Raw genomic sequence first — 25,040 nt, forward strand, 5'->3', positions numbered from 1 at the left:
CAGCTTAATTCTGCTAGTTTTTGTCTGGGAAAACACAGGAAAATGTAAAGATGTGAAATCTCAGGTGAGTCAGACTAGTACAAAAGGAATTGACATAGGGACCGAGGTGGGGAATTGGGGGATACTCTGTCAGTGCAGCCCACAGATATCCCTATGCTTGTTAATTTGTCTTATAGCAACACAGTAGGTCATGAATCAGGGGATCGTCTGCAGGTCATTATAGAAGAATATACAAATGCATTAGTATCTAAGAATACCCCGTCAGTATACTCTATTTTTAAAAAGGGGAACACCACAATGTTATGTGATACAGTTTTAACAACTGATGTTTTAGTTGTTAAGCAACCCATGGTTGAATTAGAGGTTGTTCCCCCGGGGAGGGTGTTTCGCGGTCAGAAAATAATGGCCCTAAAACTCAGAGGGAGAAGAAGAAGAGGACCCAGAGCATAATAAAACACAAGACAAAAAAAGAACGTTTTCCGACTCTACTTGAGGAGCGCGTCGATTTCTCCTTGTAGCAGAACGGTAGGGAGCCCAAGCCTGTTGGGTACCCAGTTGGTCAGAATCCTGGATACCAGAGGTAAATCCTCACCCTCCACCTATTATAATGAAAGATTAACTTGTAGAAAGGGGTTTAAGACTAGAAGAAGAGCCCAAGTTGTTGGGGGTTATAGGGCATAATGGGGGGGGGGGGATTGTGCTCTAAATGGGAGAATAATAAAAATTAACAAATCAGGATTCTGTGCTTCATAAAATAAAGATAAACCCAGACTCCCAGAATAAGGTAGTAAAAACAAACAATGCTCTACTAGAGGGAAGGCAGGTGGGGGATATCTCCCACTCAAACCCCACTGGTGGTGATACTCTACCAGTACAGTTAGATCCCAACCATGAGATTTTTTACGTGGGAGGACCTACCTTTACTTCCCCTATAGGACAAATGTCAGAGCCAGTGTTTGATCAAGGCTGAGTGATAAGATACGTGTTGTACAAGGGCCTGGACAAGTAATGAACACCTTGGTCTTTGCTTTACTATTGACAAAGAACTGGGCACCCTTAATAGAAGTTTCCTTTTGCAGTTATTATGTGAAATCGAAGATCTGAGATTGGTAACAAGTAAAGATATTGAGCGGGTATTTTTAGAGCCAAGAAGTGAACTCCCACTTGCCAGAATAATTTCAGCAACAGAATAATTGCACTGTTAGTACTACCTAATGTAGATCTGTTAGAACTGGCTATTTCTGGTTGGCTAAGGCAACGCCAAAGCCAGGCAGAAACCACCATTCTAGTCAGGGCAAGGGAGTCACACCCCAAGATAACCCCTGCTCATCCCCTTGGTAGCTTGGCACGAGCACATAGGCATATCCCGGAGGAAATGTGTCAAGCATTTGCGCACGCACACAACAGCAACAACATCCTAGGCAAACCACAAAAGGAACTCCACACAAGGTTATATAAAATAACTTTTGTATTGTCAAAACACATCAGATAGTAATCACACAATATACATGGTGCCAACTGGCACAGGCAATATTCACAAGGGATTATTTACACAGGACAGGGCCACGTGGGCGCCTGTCTGAATCAGCACTTAGAACTAGAAATACTGTTAGAAATAGCACTTTGTAGATCATAGAACAATCAGAAGTTTCACACATGATGCATAGAACATTCAGAGGTGTAGGAAAGACACATGATGTATAAACATACATTCAGCGGTGTAAGGAACAAGGCACATGACGCATCAAAACACATTCAGAGGTACCGGAGAAAACACATGATGCCTAAAACATTCAGAGGTGTAGGTAAGACACATAATGCATAAATCACATTCAGAGGTGTCACAGGCATAATGGCATAGCACATTACGCATAACTCACATTTGGGCCTAACCAGTAAAAACTACAGCAGGCAATCTCTCACTAGTCTAAACACATTAGACACTCCCCCTAAGCATAACTCACATTTAGGGGCCTAACTCACATATTGAAATAAACTATCACTAACATAAACCTACACAGGTAAAATAACCTCATAATCATATAGCGCAAACATCACCATAGGCAATTACTATCAAAAACATAGAAATAACATTGCGCAGAAATCACATACCAGCCCCCTGGCCAACGGGCCATCCAGCAAGGGGACTCAAAGAGCCCTGTGTCCAGAATGTCAGGGCGCACTGCCAATGCAGCGCCAGTCAGGGGTGCGCCACCGGCGCAAAACCTAAACGTTGCAGGTGCCCACTACTTGCTGGGCACCTGGGAACAATCACAGGGCCTAAACGTTGCAGCTGGCACTAAGTGCTGCGCAGCTGTAGCAGGCCTGGCACCACTGTGCCATCTCTGTCCCACACAGGGACTCTCTCTTCCTTGGCGCCTAAACGGTGCAGCTGCCCACTAATTGCTGGGCAGCTGAGGATCAAAACTGCGACAGGGTCCTCACTGACCCAAGAACAGAACTGCGCCCAATCGTTGTAGCCACACAGGCTCTGACACAACACTGCGCAGCACGTTGGAGCCACACAGGCCTGAAACTATGTGTCCCCAGGGGCCCTCTAGGAAAGGACAATGGCCCCCTAAATCACGCTGGAGCCATAGGGGCTCTGAAACAAAATATGCCCTTGAGCATTTCAGGCTCCTAAAACAAATATGGCCCCGTCGTTGGAGCCATCTGGGCTCGGAAAACACCTAGCCCACGGGGGCACTCTGACCCCCTCGAACTCTGGAGCCCTCTGCACTCTGAAGGTGCTCTCGAGGTCGTGGGACCCCCACGGGGTCCTCTTCAATCTATCTCCACGTTGGAGCGGCCCACTGACACACGGGGCCGCTCTGACACGGTGCCTCCAACCGGCACCAACAGCAGCCTCACGGAGCCCCCCCAGCCCTTTCTACTCACCGGGCTGTTCTTCGGCGGGGCTCCTCTGCAGGGGCAGCAGGCAGGGCTCCTTTCTTCTCACAGGAGCCTCGCAGGTACGTTGCTGCGCTCGCTCCCCCCCCCCGGGTCCCCTCCTGGCACCCGGGGCCGCACTGCACCGGCAGGGCTCTCTCCTCACATGGGAGCCCTGCTACTGCAGCCATCTCCGCTGCTCCCTTCCTTCCGCGTCAGGTCCCGGGCTGGCAGCCAATCACAGCGCGGCCCGGGGAATGACATCACAGGGGTGTCTCGGACCGGCCGGCGGTGATTTCTCGGGGCAGTACCGAGGGGTGGGCACCCTCAGTATTAAAATAACACATACCAGCGAGGTGGGCACTCGCAAGGGGGCCTATAAACGGGAGAATACCCGTAATATAATAATAAAGTGCACACGAAGCACTCGGGGGCACACAAAGGGCAGGAGCTCTTCCCTCAGAGGGAAAACGACAGCGCTCTGCCCAGAAAGGGAAAATAAAGCGCTCCAGTGTGCAGAGAGAGACCCAGGGGCATCTCAAAACAACGCCAGCACTCCCACGGTGCTGGGGCAGCCCCCCAAGTCCCTAGGGCAACAAGCAGCCCAGCAAAACGGTTCCAGCAATCCTGGAGGGATTAAGGTGGAGCAAAAAGCAGCTCCCAAGAAAAGGAAAGTCCTCCAGCCTCCAAGTCCATCAGGCATCCAGGGGCTGGGCAGGGCCCAGGTCGGCAAGCCTTCCCCTGTACCCAAGCAGCAGCACGCCCCTGGCAGGATTCAAGTCAGAAACAAAAACATTTTGTAAGGGGACACAGCCCCTTTTTATACTGTAAAATCCTTTGTCTAGCAGGGTGCAGGCAATGTGAGAACCAGCAAGGAGTCACCATGCATAGGGAAGCTGGAGACATTCATGGATACATTAAAAACAGATGCAAGTGTAATCCTATGTGGGGACATGAACTGTAACTTTGAACCAGTTACAGGCATAGCCCAATTGTTTGAAGATGAGGATACTGCTAATGGGATACCTGCCCTGAACGAAAATGGAACGGTTGCTGGTACCACACTGGCTCTTCAGATCACAAGGCTGTTTACAGCCCATGGCCTGAGAGCATGTAATGGGCGTATGCCATCCGATAGTCCGAAAGCACCCACCTTTAAGAGGCGAGATTATGAAAGTAAATTAGACTATGTCATTGTCTCTTTTGACCTGTGGCCATTTACAATTGACTTAAAGGTTAAAGAGAGATTTGATAGTGATCATTGCCCACTAGAAACTAGCTTTCTTCAAAGTTTATTAAAGGGCCCGGGAGATACTGAGGGAGGTCATAGTTTAGTAACTTCACCTATAACAGATAATATCATCCTCAGCAATAACCGTAGGGCTGTCAAATGGGCTTACATATTGGAAAGAGAGGACCTATTGGCTAACATTTACTGCACCTTTGCAAATACCTTTGATTCATATTGTCCTCACAGATGCGATTCTAAAGAATTTATTAAACTACACAAATCCCTTTTTAGTAAATTACTAGAACTTCTTACAAAAAAACCCAAAAAAGGGACGGGTACGGCAAATGTAAAACCGATAGGCAAACCTTGGTACAACAAGGAATGTCGCCTTGCCAAAACTGCACTGATTGATGCTGTTAAAAGGAAAGGTCCAATAGAAATTAGAGATAAAAGGAAGTCATATAATAAAATAATAATAAAAGCAAAATCCTCTTGGGATGAGGAAATATGGCTTAGTATGTTATCAGCTGCTAAAAACAAGGACCAGAGACAATTTTGGGAACTCGCGGCCAAGGGGAACAAACGTGAAAAAGGTTCTAGAGAGGTTTTTCTGGAGGAGGATACATGGGTTCATCATTTTACATTGCTGTATGCAGCCAAAACCTCAACTGACATTGTGATAGATGAACCTACTGTCATATTGCCAGATAATACCCACCCGTTGGTAGTTTTTGACCTACAGGAAACAGAGACAGCAATTGCTACGGTAAAGCAAGGGAAGGCACCCGGGCTTGATAAAATTCCGGGTGATCTTTATTTGTACAATGTCGATGTTTGGGCACCCTATTTGAACCACTTATTTAACATCATTGCGGCAGGCGACCATATTCCGGACACATGGAATGGCGCAGAAATCATTACTATTTTTAAAAAGGGGGACCGTGGCGACCCAGCCAATTATCGTCCCATCAGCCTTTTAGATATAACACAAAAGATATATGCCAGGCATATTTTAAATCGAATAAATACGTGGCTGGAGGATGAGTCAGTTTTATCTAAATATCAGGCGGGGTTTAGGGAAAAACGGGAACCATTGACCAGGTACTTAGGCTATGCTGCTTGTATTGGAAATATGTTATTTTCCGCAAAGGTCACTTGTATGTGACCTTTGTAGACCTGCGAGCAGCATTTGACCTAATTCCTCGTGACTTACTCTGGAAAACTCTGGATAGGCAGGGGCTCCCTGGTGAATTGCTAAAACTTGTGATGGGTTTGCATCAGGAGAATTATGCCAAGGTCAGGTGGGGCCCAAATGGGGAACTTACAGACCCAATTCCCATAAAAAGGGGAGTTCGCCAGGGATGCGTATTGGCCCCCACACTTTTCTCCCTTTACGTCAACGATATTGCAGCCTACATGGAAAATTGTGATAACGACTCGCCCCGATTGGGGGGGGGACGTGTAGCGTCCCTCCTCTTCGCGGACGACACGATTCTAATTTCACAAACACCACAGGGCCTACAGACCTTACTAAACAGGTTCCAGCAATATTGTATTTTAAAAGGATTAGCAATTAATATAAAAAACCAAAATATATGGCACTAAACCCGCACAAAAGTTTTAAAAGAAATTTATTGTTAAACGGCCAAAAATTAGATTATGAACATAGTTTTACTTACTTGGGGGTCCTACTAGACTCGTCAATGGGATGGTGCCCACAGCTAGAGAAATCAAAACTGGTGTTTAAACAAAATTGTTTTCCAATATTACAAAGATACAATAAAAGTGTGAACAAGGCAGTTACCCCAGCATTAGAGCTCTTTAGATATAAGGTCCAATCTGCCGCCCTGTATGGGGCGGAAATTTGGGGTCCAGTATGTAAGAAGACCTTCGAAACACAGGAGAATAAGTTTATCAGGGGACTATTAAAAGTTCCTAATAATACTCCACTGATACCCTTATTCCTTGATTTAAACATCAAACATACTGATCATCACGCAATGCTGAGACCATTATTGTTGTGGGTTAGACCATGGACAACTTTTGAACTAACTGATTACAAAAATGGCTTGAAAGAAGTCCTTGACCTTGATAGTGGCAGTAACATTTTTTGGTTTAAACATGTAAAAACCTGGTTAATTAAGCTAGGATTAACACATTTTTGGAATGAGCCGGAATCCCTAAATTCTGCCTCTAAGAAAATAGTCAAACCGTCTTTTTGGTCATATTTGAGCCATGACTCTGTGTATATAAGAACGCATGGTCCTCTTACCGAAAAATTTCTTATGGTAAAAAATGAGGCCTTTTTTGAACAATTTCTCGATGAGATCCAGCCACCTTTGGCTAAAACATTGTATCTAAAATTCAGATATGGAACTCTGAGGATAAAGGCCATTGAGAAAAGCTAGGGGAAGATAAACAATGATTACTGCACCTTGTGTACCAATAATCAAAGGGAGGATGTTCCACATATATTGTTTTTTTGTCCTAGTTATGGTAACGCAAGGAAAAAATGGATAGTTCCATTGTGTTAAAACATTGGCTCCACTTCCTATAAGGAAGCCGGCAGAATCTTAAGTACGGATACCAGCCAAGTAATGGTGTTCGGAATCAGCACATTTTTATTGGCCGTAAATTTCATTAGACAGAAAGTATCTCTTTCTTTTTAAAAAATGCTTATCCTACGGACTTGCTCAAACCACGTATCATGTTTAGTTAAGTCGTGTGATCCTAAATTTTTTTTTGCCTGGCTGTTATAAATCAATTTAATGCCTTTTTAACTTGAATTTTTAACATTTTAAATATTTATTCAACTTCTGTGATAAATCCTAACTACAATATTGTGTCCTAAATATGATGAAATGTAGATTTAATAATAGGGTGTCCAATTATAATGAAATGTAGTACTGACTATTGTTTTTTGAGTGTTATTTTGTATTGTATTTTATTGCTATCTTTTATGTTGCAAAGCAACGAAATAAAGATTGAACTTGAACTTGAGAATCAGCTACAACTGGTTATAGGGAACTCCTTTCACAGGCCAGGCTAGGGACATCAGACGCACCAGAGGGGGTGGAGCCAGCATTGTGTGGGGAAAACCCAGCCCTATTCACTCCAAGGTGCTATCTCCTCCCACCACTCTAGTTGCAGATGCAGTCATTCAACAAAGGGCTGACTCAGACAAACTCCTGGGGGCTCCCCAGTCCCTCTCACCCTCAAACCAGACAGTCAATCCACAAGCAGGCCCAGGCACCCTCCTGGAGCCAGGCTCTAGCCAATCACACGCCAGGTACAAATTACACAAATATGCCAACTTCTAGAAGTGACACTTCTACACTAGACACAATCATGCCGCATATATCATTGCGCAACATTCAATCTCACGAGGTTGCACATACCAAACTCGACCCTGCACTCCCCACACATCAGGAACAACCATGGGCATACATATTCCCCATTCATTCCTATGGGAGGGCAGGTCACTCACCACACATACACAGAGAGCTCACACACTTTACACTGTACCACAGTGAAAAAGTGCGCAGAGGCCTAAAATCACCAACACCAGGTCACAGAAACGGGCTAGGAAAAAGCAAAAAGTTTCGGGATGAACCTGCCAAAAGGGCCAGGTCCAACACAACCCCCTTCCAGCCAAAACGCAGGGTAGACCAATCACTCCACTGATGGGCTTCCCTGCTTTGGGCGACAAAACATGGACACGGGCCCGCACGGCAGGGACACCGTCCGGTTCTACGCCATTCTGAACCCACATGGTTACCTCCAAACCAGAACTCTCTGACCCAACTAGGATACCCCACTGGCACTCTCTAGTCATCCACAGCCAGGACCAGGCCCTAGGCCATCCAAATGTCACAGGTCCTGACCACTTCACAGAGCGGGGGCATCAACCCCTGGCACACAATAGCCATTCTCCACTCTCCCTCTCAGTGTAGCTACAACTACCACTGATCCTTCAACCTAGGGACCATACCCTCAGGCTGACCAGAGGTCACGGGTAAGAATGCCCCACCCTACCTCTTCTTCTGGGGTTCCGCACCCTCCCAGGGAAGCACCCACCAGAACACAATTCTCCTACCAGATCAGGACCTCACTCCATCACTGGTCTACCACCTGGAAACTATTTCACTTCTGAGGTACAAAGCACACAGCACAGTTCCTCTTCAAGCAGGTGGGGGGACACAGCACACAGCAAAGTCCCCTTTCAAGCAGGTGGGGGGACACAGTACACAGCAAAGTCCCCTTTCCTCTACCTTAGTGGAAACAAAAACTGCAGGTGAGCCCCAGATCACACAGCAAGGGCAGCCCCTCAGTCTCTTCAGCTGATCTACTTTGGCAGAGATTCCTTCTTGACCTGGAAGCTTCCTAATCTCCCAACCTAGGATCTAAACCCTCAGGTTGCACCGGGGTCAGAAGTACACCATCCCTCTGCACCCCCTTCCAGAGTTCTGCACCCTCCCACCTTGGAGCGGTACCCCTGGAACCCAATACCGGTCAGGACACTGAGTACAGATGCCCTTCCCTCCAGGTCAGGCTGAACCTGAACCTGGCCTCCCCCCTCCTCGGGGAACGACCTCCAGAGGCCCCACAAATGGACAAGCACACTAGATGGTCAAATGCCCAGCGTACCAGGACTTCTGCACCCTCCACTTAGGAGCGGTACTGCCCAACACCAGGACTGCCGGAGTTCTGGTTACAGACACTCCCCGTCCTCTAGACACAGGAAGATCCTCCTCAAATGACCTGTAAGTACAGCCTAGGCCCCTGACCTGGCGCTCCCTTAGGGAACCCTCCAGGCCCTGAGACAGGGTTTCGGGCCAACGTGGGACACACCGTCCCACACTCACTCCGCCTCCACTGAGACAGGACGTGAGCCCCTACACCCCTATCATCCTACTGGGACCTAGCTGGGCTACACATGAACCTCTTCCTATACACAGGATCATCAGATACACAAGCCACTACTTTTAGATTTACTTCCTAATGCCTCTGCAAGACATCTAGCACACCGCCAGACATCCACCTTCTTGTTCAGTGCCTCTGCAGGACCTCCTGCACACCACCAGAGGTACACCTCCCGGGAAAGCTCCTTTTATTACAAAAAAGGACTCACACCAACTCCTCTAGTTCAACACACCACTCGTTCACACACTCCCCCTCCAGACTGGTGAAACAGTTCCTCACTGCCCCTGACTCTCAACCTGTACCCCTCTTATTGAGCACCAGGCACCATACTCTGGGAACTGGGAATGGGACTTCACGCACTGGACACATTTTAGCTGCCACCACTGGATCCTACCATACTGGGGAATCCAGACACACACACTACACTCAGGGGATAACCACCCTCCCGAGCTAGCCATTCCTCCTCCACACTCCCTCTCTTCCATCTACCCACACAGGGACAGGAACAGGGATTGGGCACTGGACCCAGCAAGGGATTCCTTATCTATGGGAACCTACCCCTCTACTGGCGTCCCGCCCTGTCATTTCCTCTCATCTGCCACTAAACATAAAAGTGCAGGAACACGATTTGAAAATGACACTCTTGAGGAAAAACAAAATCACAAACAATAATCCCAAACATGTGACTATCTAAAAAATGCAGAGTTTTGTAATGTAGCCAGCTGTCGCTGTGGTACTGCGCAAACACAAGTCCTAATCCTCACCGCTGTCCAACAATGTTAGAACTGGCTATTTCTGGTTGGCTAAGGCAACGCCAAAGCCAGGCAGAAACCACCATTCTAGTCAGGGCAAGAGAGTCACACGCCAAGATAACCCCTGCTCACCCCCTTGGTAGCTTGGCACGAGCAGACAGGCTTATCCCGGAAGCAATGTGTAAAGCATTTGCGCACGCACACAACAGCAACAACATCCTAGACACAACACAAAAGGAACTCCACACAAGGTTATATAAAAATAACTTTTGTATTGTCAAAACACATCAGATAGTAATCACACAATATACATGGTGCCAACTGGCAAGGGCAATATTCACAAGGGATTATTTACACAGGACAGGGCCACATGGGCGCCTGTCTGAATCAGCACTTAGAACTAGAAATACTGTTAGAAATAGCACTTTGTAGATCATAGAACAATCAGAAGTTTCACACATGATGCATAGAACATTCAGAGGTGTAGGAAAGACACATGATATATAAACATACATTCAGCCGTGTAAGGAACAAGGCACATGATGCATCAAAACACATTCAGAGGTACTGGAGAAAATACATGATGCCTCAAACATTCAGAGGTGTAGGTAAGACACATAATGCATAAATCACATTCAGAGGTGTCACAGGCATAATGGCATAGCATATTACGCATAACTCACATTTGGGCCTAACCAGTAAAAACTACAGTAGGCAATCTCTCACTAGTCTAAACACATTAGACACTCCCACTAAGCATAACTCACACTTAGGGGCGTAACTCACATAGTGAAATAAACTCTCACTAACATAAACCTACACAGGTAAAATAACCTCATAATCACATAGCGCAAACATCACCTTAGGCAATTACTATCAAAAACATAGAAATCACATTGCGCAGAAATCCCATACCAGCCCCCTGGCCAACTGGCCATCCAACATGGGGACTCAAAGAGCCCTGTGTCCAGAATGTCAGGGCGCACTGCCAATGCAGCGCCAGTCAGGGGTGCGCCACCGGCGCAAAACCTAAACGTTGCAGGTGCCCACTACTTGCTGGGCACCTGGGAACAATCACAGGGCCTAAACGTTGCAGCTGGCACTAAGTGCTGTGCAGCTGTAGCAAGCCTGGCACCACTGTGCCATCTCTGTCCCACACAGGGACTATCTCTTCCTTGGCGCCTAAACGGTGAAGCTGCCCACTAATTGCTGGGCAGCTGAGGATCAAAACTGCGAAGGGTCCTCACTGACCCTGGAACAGAACTGCGCCCAATCGTTGGAGCCACACAGGCTCTGACACAACACTGCGCAGAACGTTGGAGCCACACAGGCTCTGAAATTATGTGTCCCCAGGGGCCCTCTAGGAAAGGACAATGGCCCCCTAAATCACGCTGGAGCCTCAGGGGCTCTGAAACAAAATATGCCCTTGAGCCTTTCAGGCTCCTAAAACAAATATGGCCCATTGTTGGAGCCATCTGGGCTCGGAAAACACCTAGCCCACGGGGGCATTCTGACCCCCTCGAACTCTGGAGCCCTCTGCACTCTGAAGGTGCTCTCGAGGGCGTGGGACCCCCACGGGGTCCTCTTCAATCTATCTCCACGTTGGAGCGGCCCACTGACACACAGGGCCGCTCTGACACGAAGCCTCCAACCGTCACCAACAGCAGCCTCACGGAGCCCCCCCAGCCCTTTCTACACACCAGGCTGTTCTTCGGCGGGGCTCCTCTGCAGGGGCAGCAGGCGGGGCTCCTTTCTCCTCACAGGAGCCTCGCGGGTACGTTGCAGCGCTCGCTCTCCCCCCCGGGTCCCCTCCTGGGACCCGGGGCCTCACTGCACCGGCAGGGCTCTCCCCTCACATGGGAGCCCTGCTACCACCGCCATCTCCGCTGCTCCCTTCCTTCCGCGTCAGGTCCCGGGCTGGCAGCCAATCACAGCGCGGCCCGGGGAATGACGTCACGGGGGTGTCCCGGGCCGGCCGGCGGTGATTTCTCGGAGCAGTACCGAGGGGTGGGCACCCTCGGTATTAAAATAACACATACCAGCAAGGTGGGCACTCGCAGAGGGGCCTATAAACGGGAGAATACCCGTGATATAAAAATAAAGTGCACACGAAGCACTCGGGGGCACACAAAGGGCAGGAGCGCTTCCCTCAGAGGGAAAACGACAGCGCTCTGCCCAGAAAGGGAAAATAAGGTGCTCCAGTGCGCAGAGAGAGACCCAGGGGCATCTCAAAACAATGCCAGCACTCCCAAGGTGCTGGGGCAGCCCCCCAAGTCCCTAGGGCTACAAGCAGCCCAGCAAAACGGTTCCAGCAATCCTGGAGGGATTAAGGTGGAGCAAAAAGCAGCTCCCAAGAAAAGGAAAGTCCTCCAGCCTCCAAGTCCATCAGGCATCCAGGGGCTGGGCAGGGCCCAGGGAGGCAAGCCTTCCCCTGAGCCCAAGCAGCAGCACGCCCCTGGCAGGATTCAAGTCAGAAACAAGAACATTTTGTAAGGGGACACAGTCCCTTTTTATACTGTAAAATCCTTTGTCTAGGAGGGTGCAGGCAATGTGAGAACCAGCTACAACTGGTTATAGGGAACTCCTTTCACAGGCCAGCCTAGAGACATCAGATGCACCACAGGGGGTGGAGCCAGCATTGTGTGGGGAAAACCCAGCCCTATTCACTCCCAGGTGCTATCTCCTCCCACCACTCTAGTTGCAGATGCAGTCATTCAACCAAGGGCTGACTCAGACAACCTCCTGGGGGCTCCCCAGCCCCTGTCACCCTCAAACCAGACAGTCAATCCACAAGCAGGCCCAGGCACCCTCCTGGAGCCAGGCTCCAGCCAATCACATGCCAGGCACAAATTACACAAATATGCCAACTTCTAGAAGTGACACTTCTACACTAGACACAATCATGCCGCATATATCATTGCGCAGCATTTAATCTCACGAGTTCGCACATACCAAACTCGACCCTGCACTCCCCACACATCAGGAACTACCATGGGCATACATATTCCCCATTCATTCATATGGGAGGGCAGGTCACTCACCACACATACACAGAGAGCTCACACACTTTACACTGTACCACAGTGAAAAAGTGCACAGAGGCCTAAAATCACCAACACCAGGTCACAGAAACAGGCTAGGAAAAAGCAAAAAGTTTCGGGGTGAACCTGGCAAAAGGGCCAGGTCCAACAAGATCTTATTAGAAAAAAATGAGATTAATGTTTTTCCATTTAAGGAGCCAGTTTTTGTCCCACTTGAGTCCCATTGGGAGGATTTCCAGGACTTTGGTGGAGCGTTATCCAACACTAAAGGCACTGTAAGTCCGAAAGACATTAAAATCTTGGTTGGTAGTACTACGTGGAAAAGAGTGATTAACATGGTGGTACCCGTGATTCAAAGTACCACGGACCAGAGAGGAGGGGAGGAGCTGGCTCGTTGAATGCTTCCAAAGAAGGGAAAAAAATCCCTATGACGCGGAGGTAGTCCCATGAAAAATGTTTTGTCCTGAAACAGGGCTGGGCCAGGAAATCCCAGCTCTGAGCTAGACGACCTGATGCAACATGATCCAATGATAATCTGTCTACTGAAAACATGGTACTACGCATATTTTAAATTTGGGAATTTCTTTGTATTCTGCTGTGCAGCAAAATACTCAGTATAGGGTCACACGCAAGCGGTGGTTTAGCTATGTTACTTAGTTGCAGAGTGCCAGTATAAAGTGGTGCCAGACTTTCCAAGGCGCCTCATATACTATCGAGGTGATCTTGTAGTACGTTGGTGTTACAACACACCGCAAAGACATATTGCGACCCAGGATTGGGCCACCGTAACTTTTTTTTAAATGGTTTGACCAAGACGCGTGCGGTAGTTTACTTTGCTCTATTTATTATCTCCTTGCTCGGATTGGAAAATGTTTAACTAACTACTGAGTCCAGCTTGATTGATTTCATCTTGCCATTGATTGTGGTTATCATTTATGTGGGACCCATTTGGATAATTTCATAGTGGCTACATATTAGAACCCATATTAGAACCCATGGTGTGAAACCCCATTTGATACTCATCCAGTTATATATTTTGCGATTCACCCAATCGGGCAATTTGGACTGTTGTTGTTTTTCTGGAGCCTCAAGTTTACTATATCATCTACCTGATTTGATGATACATGTGCCGCATTAGTCTACCTCATTAGCCTTGAAAAAGTCCTCGTACTAATTCATAGTACGGACGAAACACGTGTCGGCTGTCATTTTATCCATTGGGAAATCACTTTTAAGAATCAATAAAGAAAAAGATGACACAAAATATGAACTTTATACATCTATTTGTCCTGTACCATATGAGAAGTTGCTGACTCTATTTGGATTCTTTGCTGTTTTGACTATATACTGCATTAGTCTTGTACATATTCACATTTTAGGATTGTGCTTTCCTGACCATTTTTGCCTATATGTATATTTGTCAATCCTTTGGCTTGACAAGTTTTGTTCCCTCCTGATAGTGGCGGATATTGGTCCATGTAGCACTCCGTCTTTGATATTTAGAAAGATCCTATTGACTGTCCAGTACTGTTTATCATTTCACTAATATTAGTGTATGTGCGTTTTTTTCCAATTCTTTGGAAATACCACTACCGATCCTTGTATGCATAAATTGTAAGCCCCTGGTTTTCTCCCATCCGTCTAATCTCTGCATGGCCTTAAAATTTAAGCAGGGAAATGGGAGGCTTGATCAGCACCTGCCCCTGTTACTGGTAAATGTATATTCCTCCTAGGAATATACATCTGGTTAAATCGATTTTCTTGTTTTTCCACAAAATTAGTATTTCAGAAGAATGCACAATGATATTTGTGGTTGAGATTTTAATTTAAAAAATCACTACTGTTCCTCCCTGGCTTACCGTAACCAGGAAAACGAGGATGCATGGACCACCCCATAGCAAATGTTGCCCAACAATATTCGGTCAGATAAGCGAGGATAGAATTTTATGCACTGTTTGAGAATGAATCATTTTGTTATTTTAAATGGGAAATTCCCAGAAGATTCCCCAGTCTTCCTTACTTTCCACGTGTCTCGGGGTAGTCACTTATTGATTATATGGTAGTATCTTACCATCTTTTGGCGCCTGCTCCCAATTTAAGGTATTGGGGACAAACTTGAGTGACCATAGAATTTTATCAGTGGAAGTCAGCTTGGAGCTCAAGTCTTTGGATCCTTGGAATTCTAGAGACGATAGTATTACGTATAATGAAACAATGGGCACACTTTTTGGTTGAGTAAAAGCATTTTATGCCTACGGAAGCTGGTTAAAAATGTGAGCTGTGGTCCTAGACAGGAAAATCCAATTTCCTGGTTTGAAAAAAACCTTCTCTTATTCAGAAGCTGCAGAAGGAAAAATCAGGCCCAGAGGAACTAAGCAACCTGCCATTAGTTCAGGGGCATTAAGCCAATTATATCATGAGATAAATGCCCTAGAAAGAGAACAATTTGAGCAATCTTCTTTGATTAAACAAAGGGAAATTAGCAGATTAAAGCAGATAACAAGAGAGAATCCAGGTATCCGAATGCAGAAAGTTGGGAGGACTCAAACTGGATAAAACTAAGAGAGGTCGCTCAGTCTGGTGACCTATGCAAATACTGGGCCCAAATAGCTAAAAATTGTGACAGTAGAGTTCAGACAAAAGTCATTTTAACATCTGATGCAGAATGGACCCAATACATCTCACAGTTATATTCTTCAAATATAATGGCCAAGTCCAAGCTAGAGGTATTTAAGGAGATCCACGTGGGAGTCATTAGGGCTCCCCTCCCTGTAAAGAAATAGAGAGCTTCATTAAAGGGGTAAGGTATTCCGGTGTGATGGGCCCTTATTATTTTCCAATAGCTGTTAACAAACAAGATAGATCCGCATGGGCTCAATTCCTTTGTCCGGTATTCTCTTATTGCTATACATATACATACATATACATGTACATATCGGATTACCCCATCTTCTTGGACAAGAAGCTATGCTGATGATCATTAAAAAAAACATATATAGCAAACAGTTAAATTATGAGTTTTAGATATCAGGGGTGTAGAGTCAGGAAAATATACACTGGTTCCAGGGGAAAGGCAAAATTGATGTTGCGTAATTGTACCCGTACCTGAGGAGAATTTTTACAAGCAGTTGTTCAAACAGTTTACAAGCAGTTGTTCAAACAGTGATCATATTGACCAATGCCAAAGCAAGGCAAAATCTCAGGCATGCGCAATTGGTAGATTCTACATGCTGCGGACAAAGACACTTTGCACATGTTTTGCCAGTATATAAATATAAATCCCGCCTGTATTGAGTTATGAACTAGTGGATGAACAGCTGTGGGTTTATTTTGAGAAGGCTGAAGGACGTATTTGGCGCCAGAGCTATAATCTGAATAGAGCAACCCCCATAGCAGCGATCAGGCTTGAATTTAGGCTCCTTTTGAGTCGACCTAAGTGTGTTAAACGGCTGCATGTTTGAGATGGAGTAACGCCCTACTGAACAGCGATAAAAACCCTTTACGGGCAACGCTGAGGGAGGAAATATTTTCAAGCCTGAAGGGGAAAAGCATTGTTTTTGGGAATCATGTGAAAGCTGCACTTTTATTTAATATTGGGCATAGTAGCAAAGGCTCCTTACCAAAACAAGCTTTGAAAGTGCTAATTAAAAAGATCATTCATGAAGTCAGTCATAAAAGTGATACTGTCTTGTGCATGGGTCATTCCCGCAATGATTTAATAGCTGGGAGTAGTATTTAGAAACAACCTCAACCGTATGTTGTATGGAACCTCCCTCACGGAGTGCGCAGAGCTATCCTGTTGTTATTGATGAATCAGCTGCCCCTACGAATTATAACAGAAGCATGGGAGGGATTAGCCAGGCAGGACAGACTCCGCCACCTATGTGGAAGCTGGGTACAGGATTTAAATAATGTCTTATTTGTCTGTCCCCTATTACAATCATTGCAACGTCGTTTGCTGACGCCATTGTATTTAAAATATAACAACGCCTCAGCCGAGGAGGCCCAAAACTTCTTTTTGACAACCCCCCTGAACAAGTGTGTTTTAAAACTTTTATCTTTTAAAAACAATTTTTAAATATATTTTAGATAAGAACTAATGTGAAGAAGTAGGCTGTGGTCTGCTGAAGAGGGTCCTTGGTGGACAATATTCACAGCATAATATAATTTGAATTACAGAGATCTTGTATTATATATTTGATGATGTTATGGTACAATGTGAATTACATCTCACCAGTTAGTTGACTCCATAAAGAATCAAAGGATTAATGGAATTGGTATAGCACTTACACACTTGTACTTTTTGATACCATGTATGCTGCTACATAAACTGCATTGTATAATGAATGCACTTTGCATCTCTTGTTGTATTTTACCCCTGGTGTCTGTCTGAGTTCGATTTATTAATACAAAAGCAAACTACCCGCAGTCAAACCAGCTGCTCAGACCCTCCTCCGAACAATTAATTCTGAAGCCCTTCTGCTCTGTTGCCAACACTAAAGCCCCCCACTTGCCGCCGAGCAGCTTCTAAACACCGCATCAGCTGCATTATCTGTTTTTTTGCGAGGACGCATGCCCTGAGGGCTTTCTTTCCTTTGCCACATTACCTTTCCCATTGTATCAAATAAAGTAAAGGAGTACTTAACAAGTCACAGGATGTCACAAGCTGTTTCTCATCTCGCCGTTCGTTTTCTCTCTCATTGTGACTGGAAATTATGGCGGAATACTTCAAACAAGAAAAAAAAGAGGACCATTTGAGGCGCTCTGGGGCTCTGACGGGGCGCGAGGACTCACAACGCCTGTACGGCCCCCTGTGGCTAGACGCCGCCCCCACGCTGATTTTGCGCCAGGTGGCGCACTAAAAGACGCTGGAGTTTCCGCGTCGCGGGACGCGCGCTGGCGACGCCGGGCTAAGCCCTGGCAAAGGGCGGGCCGTCCGTGGCCGTCCGGGGCAGAACCGTGCAGGGCAGGGCCACCAATCTAACACTTGAATATCGGGACCTGCTGGGACTTGCCGCACACGACTCTGGACATGGTCAGTGACTTTTGATTCCCCCAATCATTATTGGCACGCAAGCTATATTGTTCAATACTGGTTGTTTTCATATATGAGTATGGGCACCTGCAAAGGAACAGGGGGACAGGGGGTAGTGGGCACTCTTGATGCATTCCTCATTAGAGCAGAGTCGTTTTAATTCATGAAATCGAACTTACACAACGAAGACTCTCCCTGGAAACGCGCAGAGCTTTCATGGAACCCATTACAGGGGGGGCTGCTATTGTTAACGAAATCATGCCAGATAGATGTAACTTGGCTACTGCACCACAAGTACCATTAGAACCCTGGGTAGTAATCTCGGAAGCCCCACCCATGCCACCTGTTACTACTATTGGCGTTACTGTTACAGCACCACCACTAGCATCGTCACCTCCCCCAACTATAGCTAGATTCACACGACAATCACAGTGTAAAGCTAAGGGAGGTATGGCCCAAGTCGTCACAAGGAAAAGAAAGGCAGGAGGGGCACCACTCATGGCACAACAAACCAGTAAAGTGGCAAAAACAAAGGGTAATGCCCATGGTAGGAAATGCCCCGGAGAAGAAGTAGCTCCTGCCAGCCCTACCCACTTAAATACATTAAGAAATAAAAGTTCTACTGAGTATTGCCAGGCAGAGCTGGAAGATACTATGCTGGCACGATTGAGGGGAAGCTAACAATGTTGTTAAAACCGCTGCTAGACAAACTTGTGGATATTGACATTCGCCTGAATGTTATAGAACAAAAACTTTCCCTACCCACTGGTCAAACACCAAACGAGGGTATAGCAACTCTGGGTGATCAAACAATACACCTGACAACTGAATTAAATACTGTTTTAGCGGCCAAGAATGCTGTAACCAAAGAGGGTGCACAGGCTCCTATACTAAATAAGGCTAACATCCAACTGGCCGAAACTAGCTCTGCACGGGAAGGGATAAAACCCAGGGGAAGTAAGGGTTTGAAGGGCCAAAGCAGGGGAGGTTTTGACACTGTACATAGCAAGGGATATCTCAGCCTACCCCCCCCCCCCCCACCCCCCCCCCCCGAGTCCACACCTTACACAGTTGTGCTCTCAAATGTACCAACGATCCAACCTAACTCTGAGGAACATTGGACCACCCTAAAACACAAGGCACAACATTTATTAAATACCAGTACTGGGTTGGGCAGGCATCTGTTTCATGAATTTAAAATGGTACGCAGGGTCCCCTGGATAGGGAGTTCAAACAAAAGCGACAGGGGTGACTGCATAGTTTTGAATTTTGGATCCCCTGAGTTAGTCAGAACAACCCTAGAGAGAGCAGGGACAACACACATAGGTAGGGAGGGGATTCATATTTTACCCCTGGGCTTTTTTTACCATAACCCCCAGACATTATCTATACACAGATGCAATAATCAAACCATCCCGCGAAACCAGGAGAGGTATTAATACAATGTCCCGACATACAATCGCTTTGAACAGGCCTTCTCCAACTTAGACGATCAAGATTGACATCCGACTAAGTTGGCTAGTGCAACTAGCCAAGAGGGAAGTTTAATAGGGGAAAGCTTAGCCCACCACCCAACAAACCTAGTGAAGGGAAAAGCATTGCAGGAACCCACACTTATACACCCAGCAATCCAATCAACTGATCACCCTCATGTAGAGGCTGATTTACGCCTAGCACCAGCTACTAATAACAGAAAATCAATGAGTCCCTGCAATTTATTTATTTAGTGTATTTTGGTATCGCGCGCAGCTACCCCAACGGGGTGTCCCGGCGCTCCTGTGTGACTACATGCAGCCTAAGATGGTTATTTGAGGCGAGAGTCGATCAACAGAACAGGTGAGTTTTAAGTGCTCTCCGGAAAGGTTGTTCATCCTTGATCAACCGGTTGGCGTTAGGAAGTTTGTTCCAGAGGGCCGCAGTCAACACTGGGAAAGTTTTCCCACCTGAGCGGGTTTTCCTAAATCTGGGAACAGTAAGGAGGTTTTTTGACGAGGAGCGTAGAGTTCTGATGTTATTATAAGGGGTCAGGCAAGAGGACAGGTAGGCGGATCCTTTGCCTTGCATGGCCCGATGGGCTTAAACCAAAGCTTTGAATTCTGCCCTTTTGTGCAGTGGTAACCAGTGAAGTTCACAACGGTGGGGAGCAATGTGCTCACGAAGGGAGAGACCGGCAACCAGTCGCACAGCCGCATTCTGTACCATCTGGAGGCGATGACTGAGCCCTACAGACAGTCCAGAGTAAAGGCCATTGGCGTAGTCCAGGTGCGAGGTAATTAACGCCTGCACTACGATCTTCCTGGTATTACTAGGCAGAAAATGAATGAACTTTTTTATCATTCTGATCTTGGCTAGACATGCAGCGGAGACTGTATGCACTTGATGATGAAAAGTGAGGTTGGAGTCCCATCTCACTCCAAGATTCTTCACAGAGTCTTTTGGGAGAGGGGGGGCACTTAAATCGGTAGGCCACCAGATGTTAGGGTCCAGAGGAGATGGCTGGTGAAAAAAGAGAACCTCCGTTTTCCCTGCATTTAGCTTTAAGAAATTATTGTCCATCCATTGGGCAATTGTGCGGAGGCAGTTTTTTAAAGGATCAAATGTTGAGGGAAAAATGTTATTAAATGAAAACAAAAGCTGAATATCATCAGCATAGGAGGTGACCTTTATACCAGTTTGGGCGATGATATCGAAAAGAGGGGAAAAATAGACATTAAATAAAAGAGGGCTCAGCGAGGAGCCCTGAGGGACTCCCCATCGAAGCGGGCGACTTTCTGAAGTAAATGGAAATCCATCCCAAAGCTGTGCCCTGAATGCCCTTCGAATGGAGGCGTTCAAGGAGGAGGGGGTGGGAGACGGTGTTGAATGCTGCAGACAAGTCCAGCAGCACCAATACCGCTCTTGATCCCTCGTCCAGCCTCTATCTTACTGCATCTGACATCTCAATAAGGGCCGACTCCGTACTGTATCCTGGCCTAAAGCCGTGCTGAGAGTCATGAAAAGCACCTGATGTTTCAAGAAAGCCTGCTAGTTATTGTTGAGCAAGTCTTTCTTTCTAGTACTTTAGCAGGGGCATGTAATAAAGAAATAGGCCTGTAGTTGGCAGGCTCACTAGGATCAGCAATGGCCTTCTTAATTATCGGAACTAGACGTGCTTGTTTCCAAGTGTCTAGAAAAAGTCCCTGCTGTAATGAATCGTTCCAAATCCTATTCAGGGAGGGATTAAGGATGGGAGCTAAAGATGTATATTGTTTGGCGGGCCATGGGTCCAGCCGAGAGCCAGATTTGGTTTTAAGAAGTTCCGCAAGAGATTGTTCCAAAGTAATCTCTGTGAAATTAGTGAACAGGGACTCAGGGCCAGAGAGAGAGACGGGAGTGGGACTTTTATTTGCAGGAGTGTTACTAGGGAAAGAGTCATAGATGGTAGCTATTTTATTCTCGAAAAAGACAGATAGATTATCACAGAGAGTCTGTGAAAAACCTGGAGGTCGTTTCAATGCAAGTGGGTCCGTAAAAGATCTAACTGTCTCAAATATTTCCCTTGATGAACCTTGGGATCGATTAATTTTTTCTTCTAAGAATATTCTTTTATGTTCGATGATCTTCTTCCTATAGTTTTTCAAAGCAGCTTTATAAAGAGTTTTATGATCAGGTGAGAAGGTGATTCTCCTACGTCTCTCAAGACGTTTACATTCGGATTTAAGCTTTCGAAGATCATTCGAATACCATGGGGCCGAAGGAACAGAGCGAAAGGTTTTTATGGGCCTGACTGGGGCAATAAGATCGATTGCCGATGTAATCCGATCATTAAGGTTAGTCAGTCGTGTGTCAAGATCTAGACTCGTATCAGAAAGGTCTACAGATAGGAGATGAGGAGCTAGGCTATCAGGGGAAATCCTGCTCCAGTTTCTGCCCTGTTGTTTAGCTGGACAGATATGACGATTTATGCAATGGCAGGGAAATGTAAAAGGGACAAGCAAATGATCCGACCACACTATAGGGGCAGGATCAAGGGCATCTAAGCCTTCCATATTAGTACAGATTAAATCAAGAGTGTGGCCCGCTTTGTGAGTAGGACAGCTGATAACTTGGTTCAGTCCGCCGACTGCCAGAGTGGACAGAAAATTGAGAGAGGCAGTATCCTCAATATTATCAACATGGAGGTTAAAATCCCCAAGAAGGGTGAAATTGGCATATCGCAATGAGGCTTGTAGGACATAGTCCAAAAAGGCTGGGAGGTGAGATGGTTTAGAGTTGGGTGGTCGGTAAGCCAAGAGACCAGAAAATGTAAAATTGGGCGAGATTTTGATACAAAAAGGGAGCGCTTCAATGCGTTCCACTTGGTTATAGGAGAAGGATGAAATGGTCCAGTGGGTTCTGTATATAATGGCAATCCAAAAAAGATAACTAATAACCTCGACCTTATTATTTTGAGCTGGAACGTTGGTGGTCTTGAACCAAGATTGGCGGACACGGAATGGATGCATATACTGTCTGGCAAAGACATTATGATGTTTCAGGAAACCTGGGCCACACACGATCTACATATAGAGGGATACCATTGTTTTAGCGTGACAGCACCCAAACCCCATTTTGGTCGCACATCTGGTGGTCTATTCATTGGGATCAGGATAGACGTTGGAGGAAGCACTAGGGTGATACCAACCACCAGTCTAAATATACAGATATTGGAATATAGAAGACGTGTCCCCTTTTATTTGATCAATTTTTATAATAATGATTTTTATTCGGTCCCAAATAGGAATTTTATTGAGCTTTTTAAAGTTATATCAGATTTAGTTCAACATAAAGGCACAGATGATGGCATAGGGATCCTCTTAGGGGGGATTTCAATGCTAAAATTCCAAAGGGATACCAGATTATGGATAAACACCAAGCAGATCCAGCAGTGCGAAGGGGTTTAGAATTAAATAGTTTTATTAGGGAACATATCCTCAGTAATGTAATGGATCTGGTTCATACCCCTAGAAATCAGCAGGCACCAACCTTTAGAGGCAGGGACTGCTCCTCAACCATTGATTACATTTTTATGTCTCCATGCCAAGTAGACCGCCTTATAATGGCCAAAGTTTATGCAACAGCCTTCGGGGATCACAACCCGCTGATAGTGGCTTTACGATTGGGACCCAGCCCCGTGTATACTACTTCTCAACAGATAACTTAAGGTTGAAATGGAGGGGAGTAGATAGCGGTCGAATAGTTGAGACCGTGATAGAGGAACATCAGCATCTAATTACCTCCTGCATGTCAACAGACGGAAACCATTTGAGGACAATTGAAGACTTTATCAAATTATGTTCTGTAATAAAATCTCTCATGTCAGTGCCACCACACAAGGTAGATAAAGAACCTAGATGGTTCGACCGCAAATGTTCAGAAGCAAATAAAGGATCTACGCAAGGCTCTGACCTGTAAGCCCAGGTGCCCCATGGATGTAAGGGCAGCAAGGAGGATGTATAAAATTAAAATCAGAGAACGAAAGGCTGCCTTACTGGGGGAGCACTGGGAAGCATTAGTTGACTCTGCAGCTGGAAAAAATGGAAACCCATTTTGGCCTGCGGTTTGGAACATGCGCAATATGGGTCAACAATTGACAACAGTTAGCTCCACTATCTCGAGTGACTCATGGGAGAATCATTTCTCTAAAATATACGCCGCTCCAACACAAGGCAAAGTGTGCTATGTGCTGGGACATCCATGTTGCCTACAGATCACGCTGTTTGAGGTGGAAGTGGCAATAAATCAGAGCCTTGGTAATAAGGCTCCGGGCCCTGATGGCCTTCCTATAGACATCATAAAGTGGAAACCGGAATTTTGGGCCCCAATTTTATTGAATGTTTTTAACAGTCTGCCTCTAGCTCCCATGCCAGATACTTGGACAACGAGTATTATTGTGCCGATATATAAAAAAGGGGATAGATCTGACCCAATCAATTATAGACCAATCTCGCTGCTGGATAATTCATTAAAGATCTTGGGACGAGTACTTTATAATAGGGTCTTGGAATGGACAGAGGAAAGTGGAATCCTGGATCCCTGCCTGATGGGTTTTAGAAGTAGGGTTGGCACGATCGAACAATGTCTGAACCTTAATTTAGTCATTGGTAAATATAACATTGCTCGATCATCACTTATTTACTTAGCATTCATGGAATTATCGTCCGCGTTCGACTTAGTCAACAGGTCCAAACTCTGGTCCATTCTGCTGGATTATGGACTAGACGAACCCCTGGTAAACTTTCTGGCATTTCTACATACCGATATTAAAGCACAAGTTAGGATTGGTATGGGTGGGGAGATCTCTGGCGCTATCAGGGTGGGAAGAGGGGTTAGACAGGGGTGCGTTTTAGCACCCCTGCTTTTTATCATCTATATTAATGGGTTGAACAACTCCCTAAAGCAGGCGACCTCAGATGTCCCGAAAATTAACAGGAAATTATTACCAGCACTCCTCTATGCAGACGATACGGTCCTTATGGCCCATACTCCGAAATCCCTGCGTATCCTGGTTAAAACTTTTGTACAGCACATGGATGGCCTGGACCTACGCGTGAATTAAAAAAAATCTTTTATCATGTCATGCGGGCCAGGGACACGCCAGTTTAATTCTATCCTAGTGGGGACTGATAGACTACACTCTACTAGCTCATTCCCTTATTTAGGGATGGTCTTTGCTGCGAACGGCTCGTGGACTGGACATTTGGCCCACTCCACGAGCAAGTTCTCAAAGGTCATCAATTCAATTCTCAGTCTACCACGCCCGAGGAAAATAGGCGCCACTAAAGCTATTTTAAAATGTTTTACATTGCAATGTGCCCCAGTAGTTACAAACGGGGTTAAGATATGGAGTTTGGCAAAAAAATTTGCTGCATCCAACTAGAAGAGAACCGTTTCTGTAGGAAACTTTTGGGTATACCGATCTCTACCTCCGAGTACATTTGACACAGGGAAGCAAATTTGCATTTCATCTGTGATTTCATTGGGACGAGACCAGCGTTATTCTGGCTCTCCATTTGGGGGAATAAATCAGCCATCTTGACGTAAGAAATCATAAGTGACTGTCTTAATTGTGAAAAAGGAATGGACATTTCCTGCCTCTCAGGAGTTTACAAGAGTTTATGCAGTGTGGACAACCAGAGTTGAGCCTAGAG

At 46.0% G+C, this 25,040-nt stretch overlaps 1 protein-coding gene across 1 annotated transcript in view; it reads right to left on the minus strand.

Annotated features, from left to right (window-relative positions):
• LOC147703652 (uncharacterized) overlaps window positions 1-25,040 on the minus strand; it is a 1,900,603-nt gene that overhangs the window by 44,715 nt on the left and 1,830,848 nt on the right. Inside the window, exon 35 of the mRNA XM_086929537.1 lies at window positions 11,797-11,811. Coding sequence (XP_086785663.1) covers window positions 11,797-11,811 — 15 coding nt within the window. The remainder of the gene's footprint in view (window positions 1-11,796; window positions 11,812-25,040) is intronic.

This window comes from Lissotriton vulgaris, chromosome 7 (genome assembly GCF_964263255.1).
Source record: "Lissotriton vulgaris chromosome 7, aLisVul1.2, whole genome shotgun sequence".
Classification (NCBI taxonomy): domain Eukaryota; kingdom Metazoa; phylum Chordata; class Amphibia; order Caudata; family Salamandridae; genus Lissotriton; species Lissotriton vulgaris.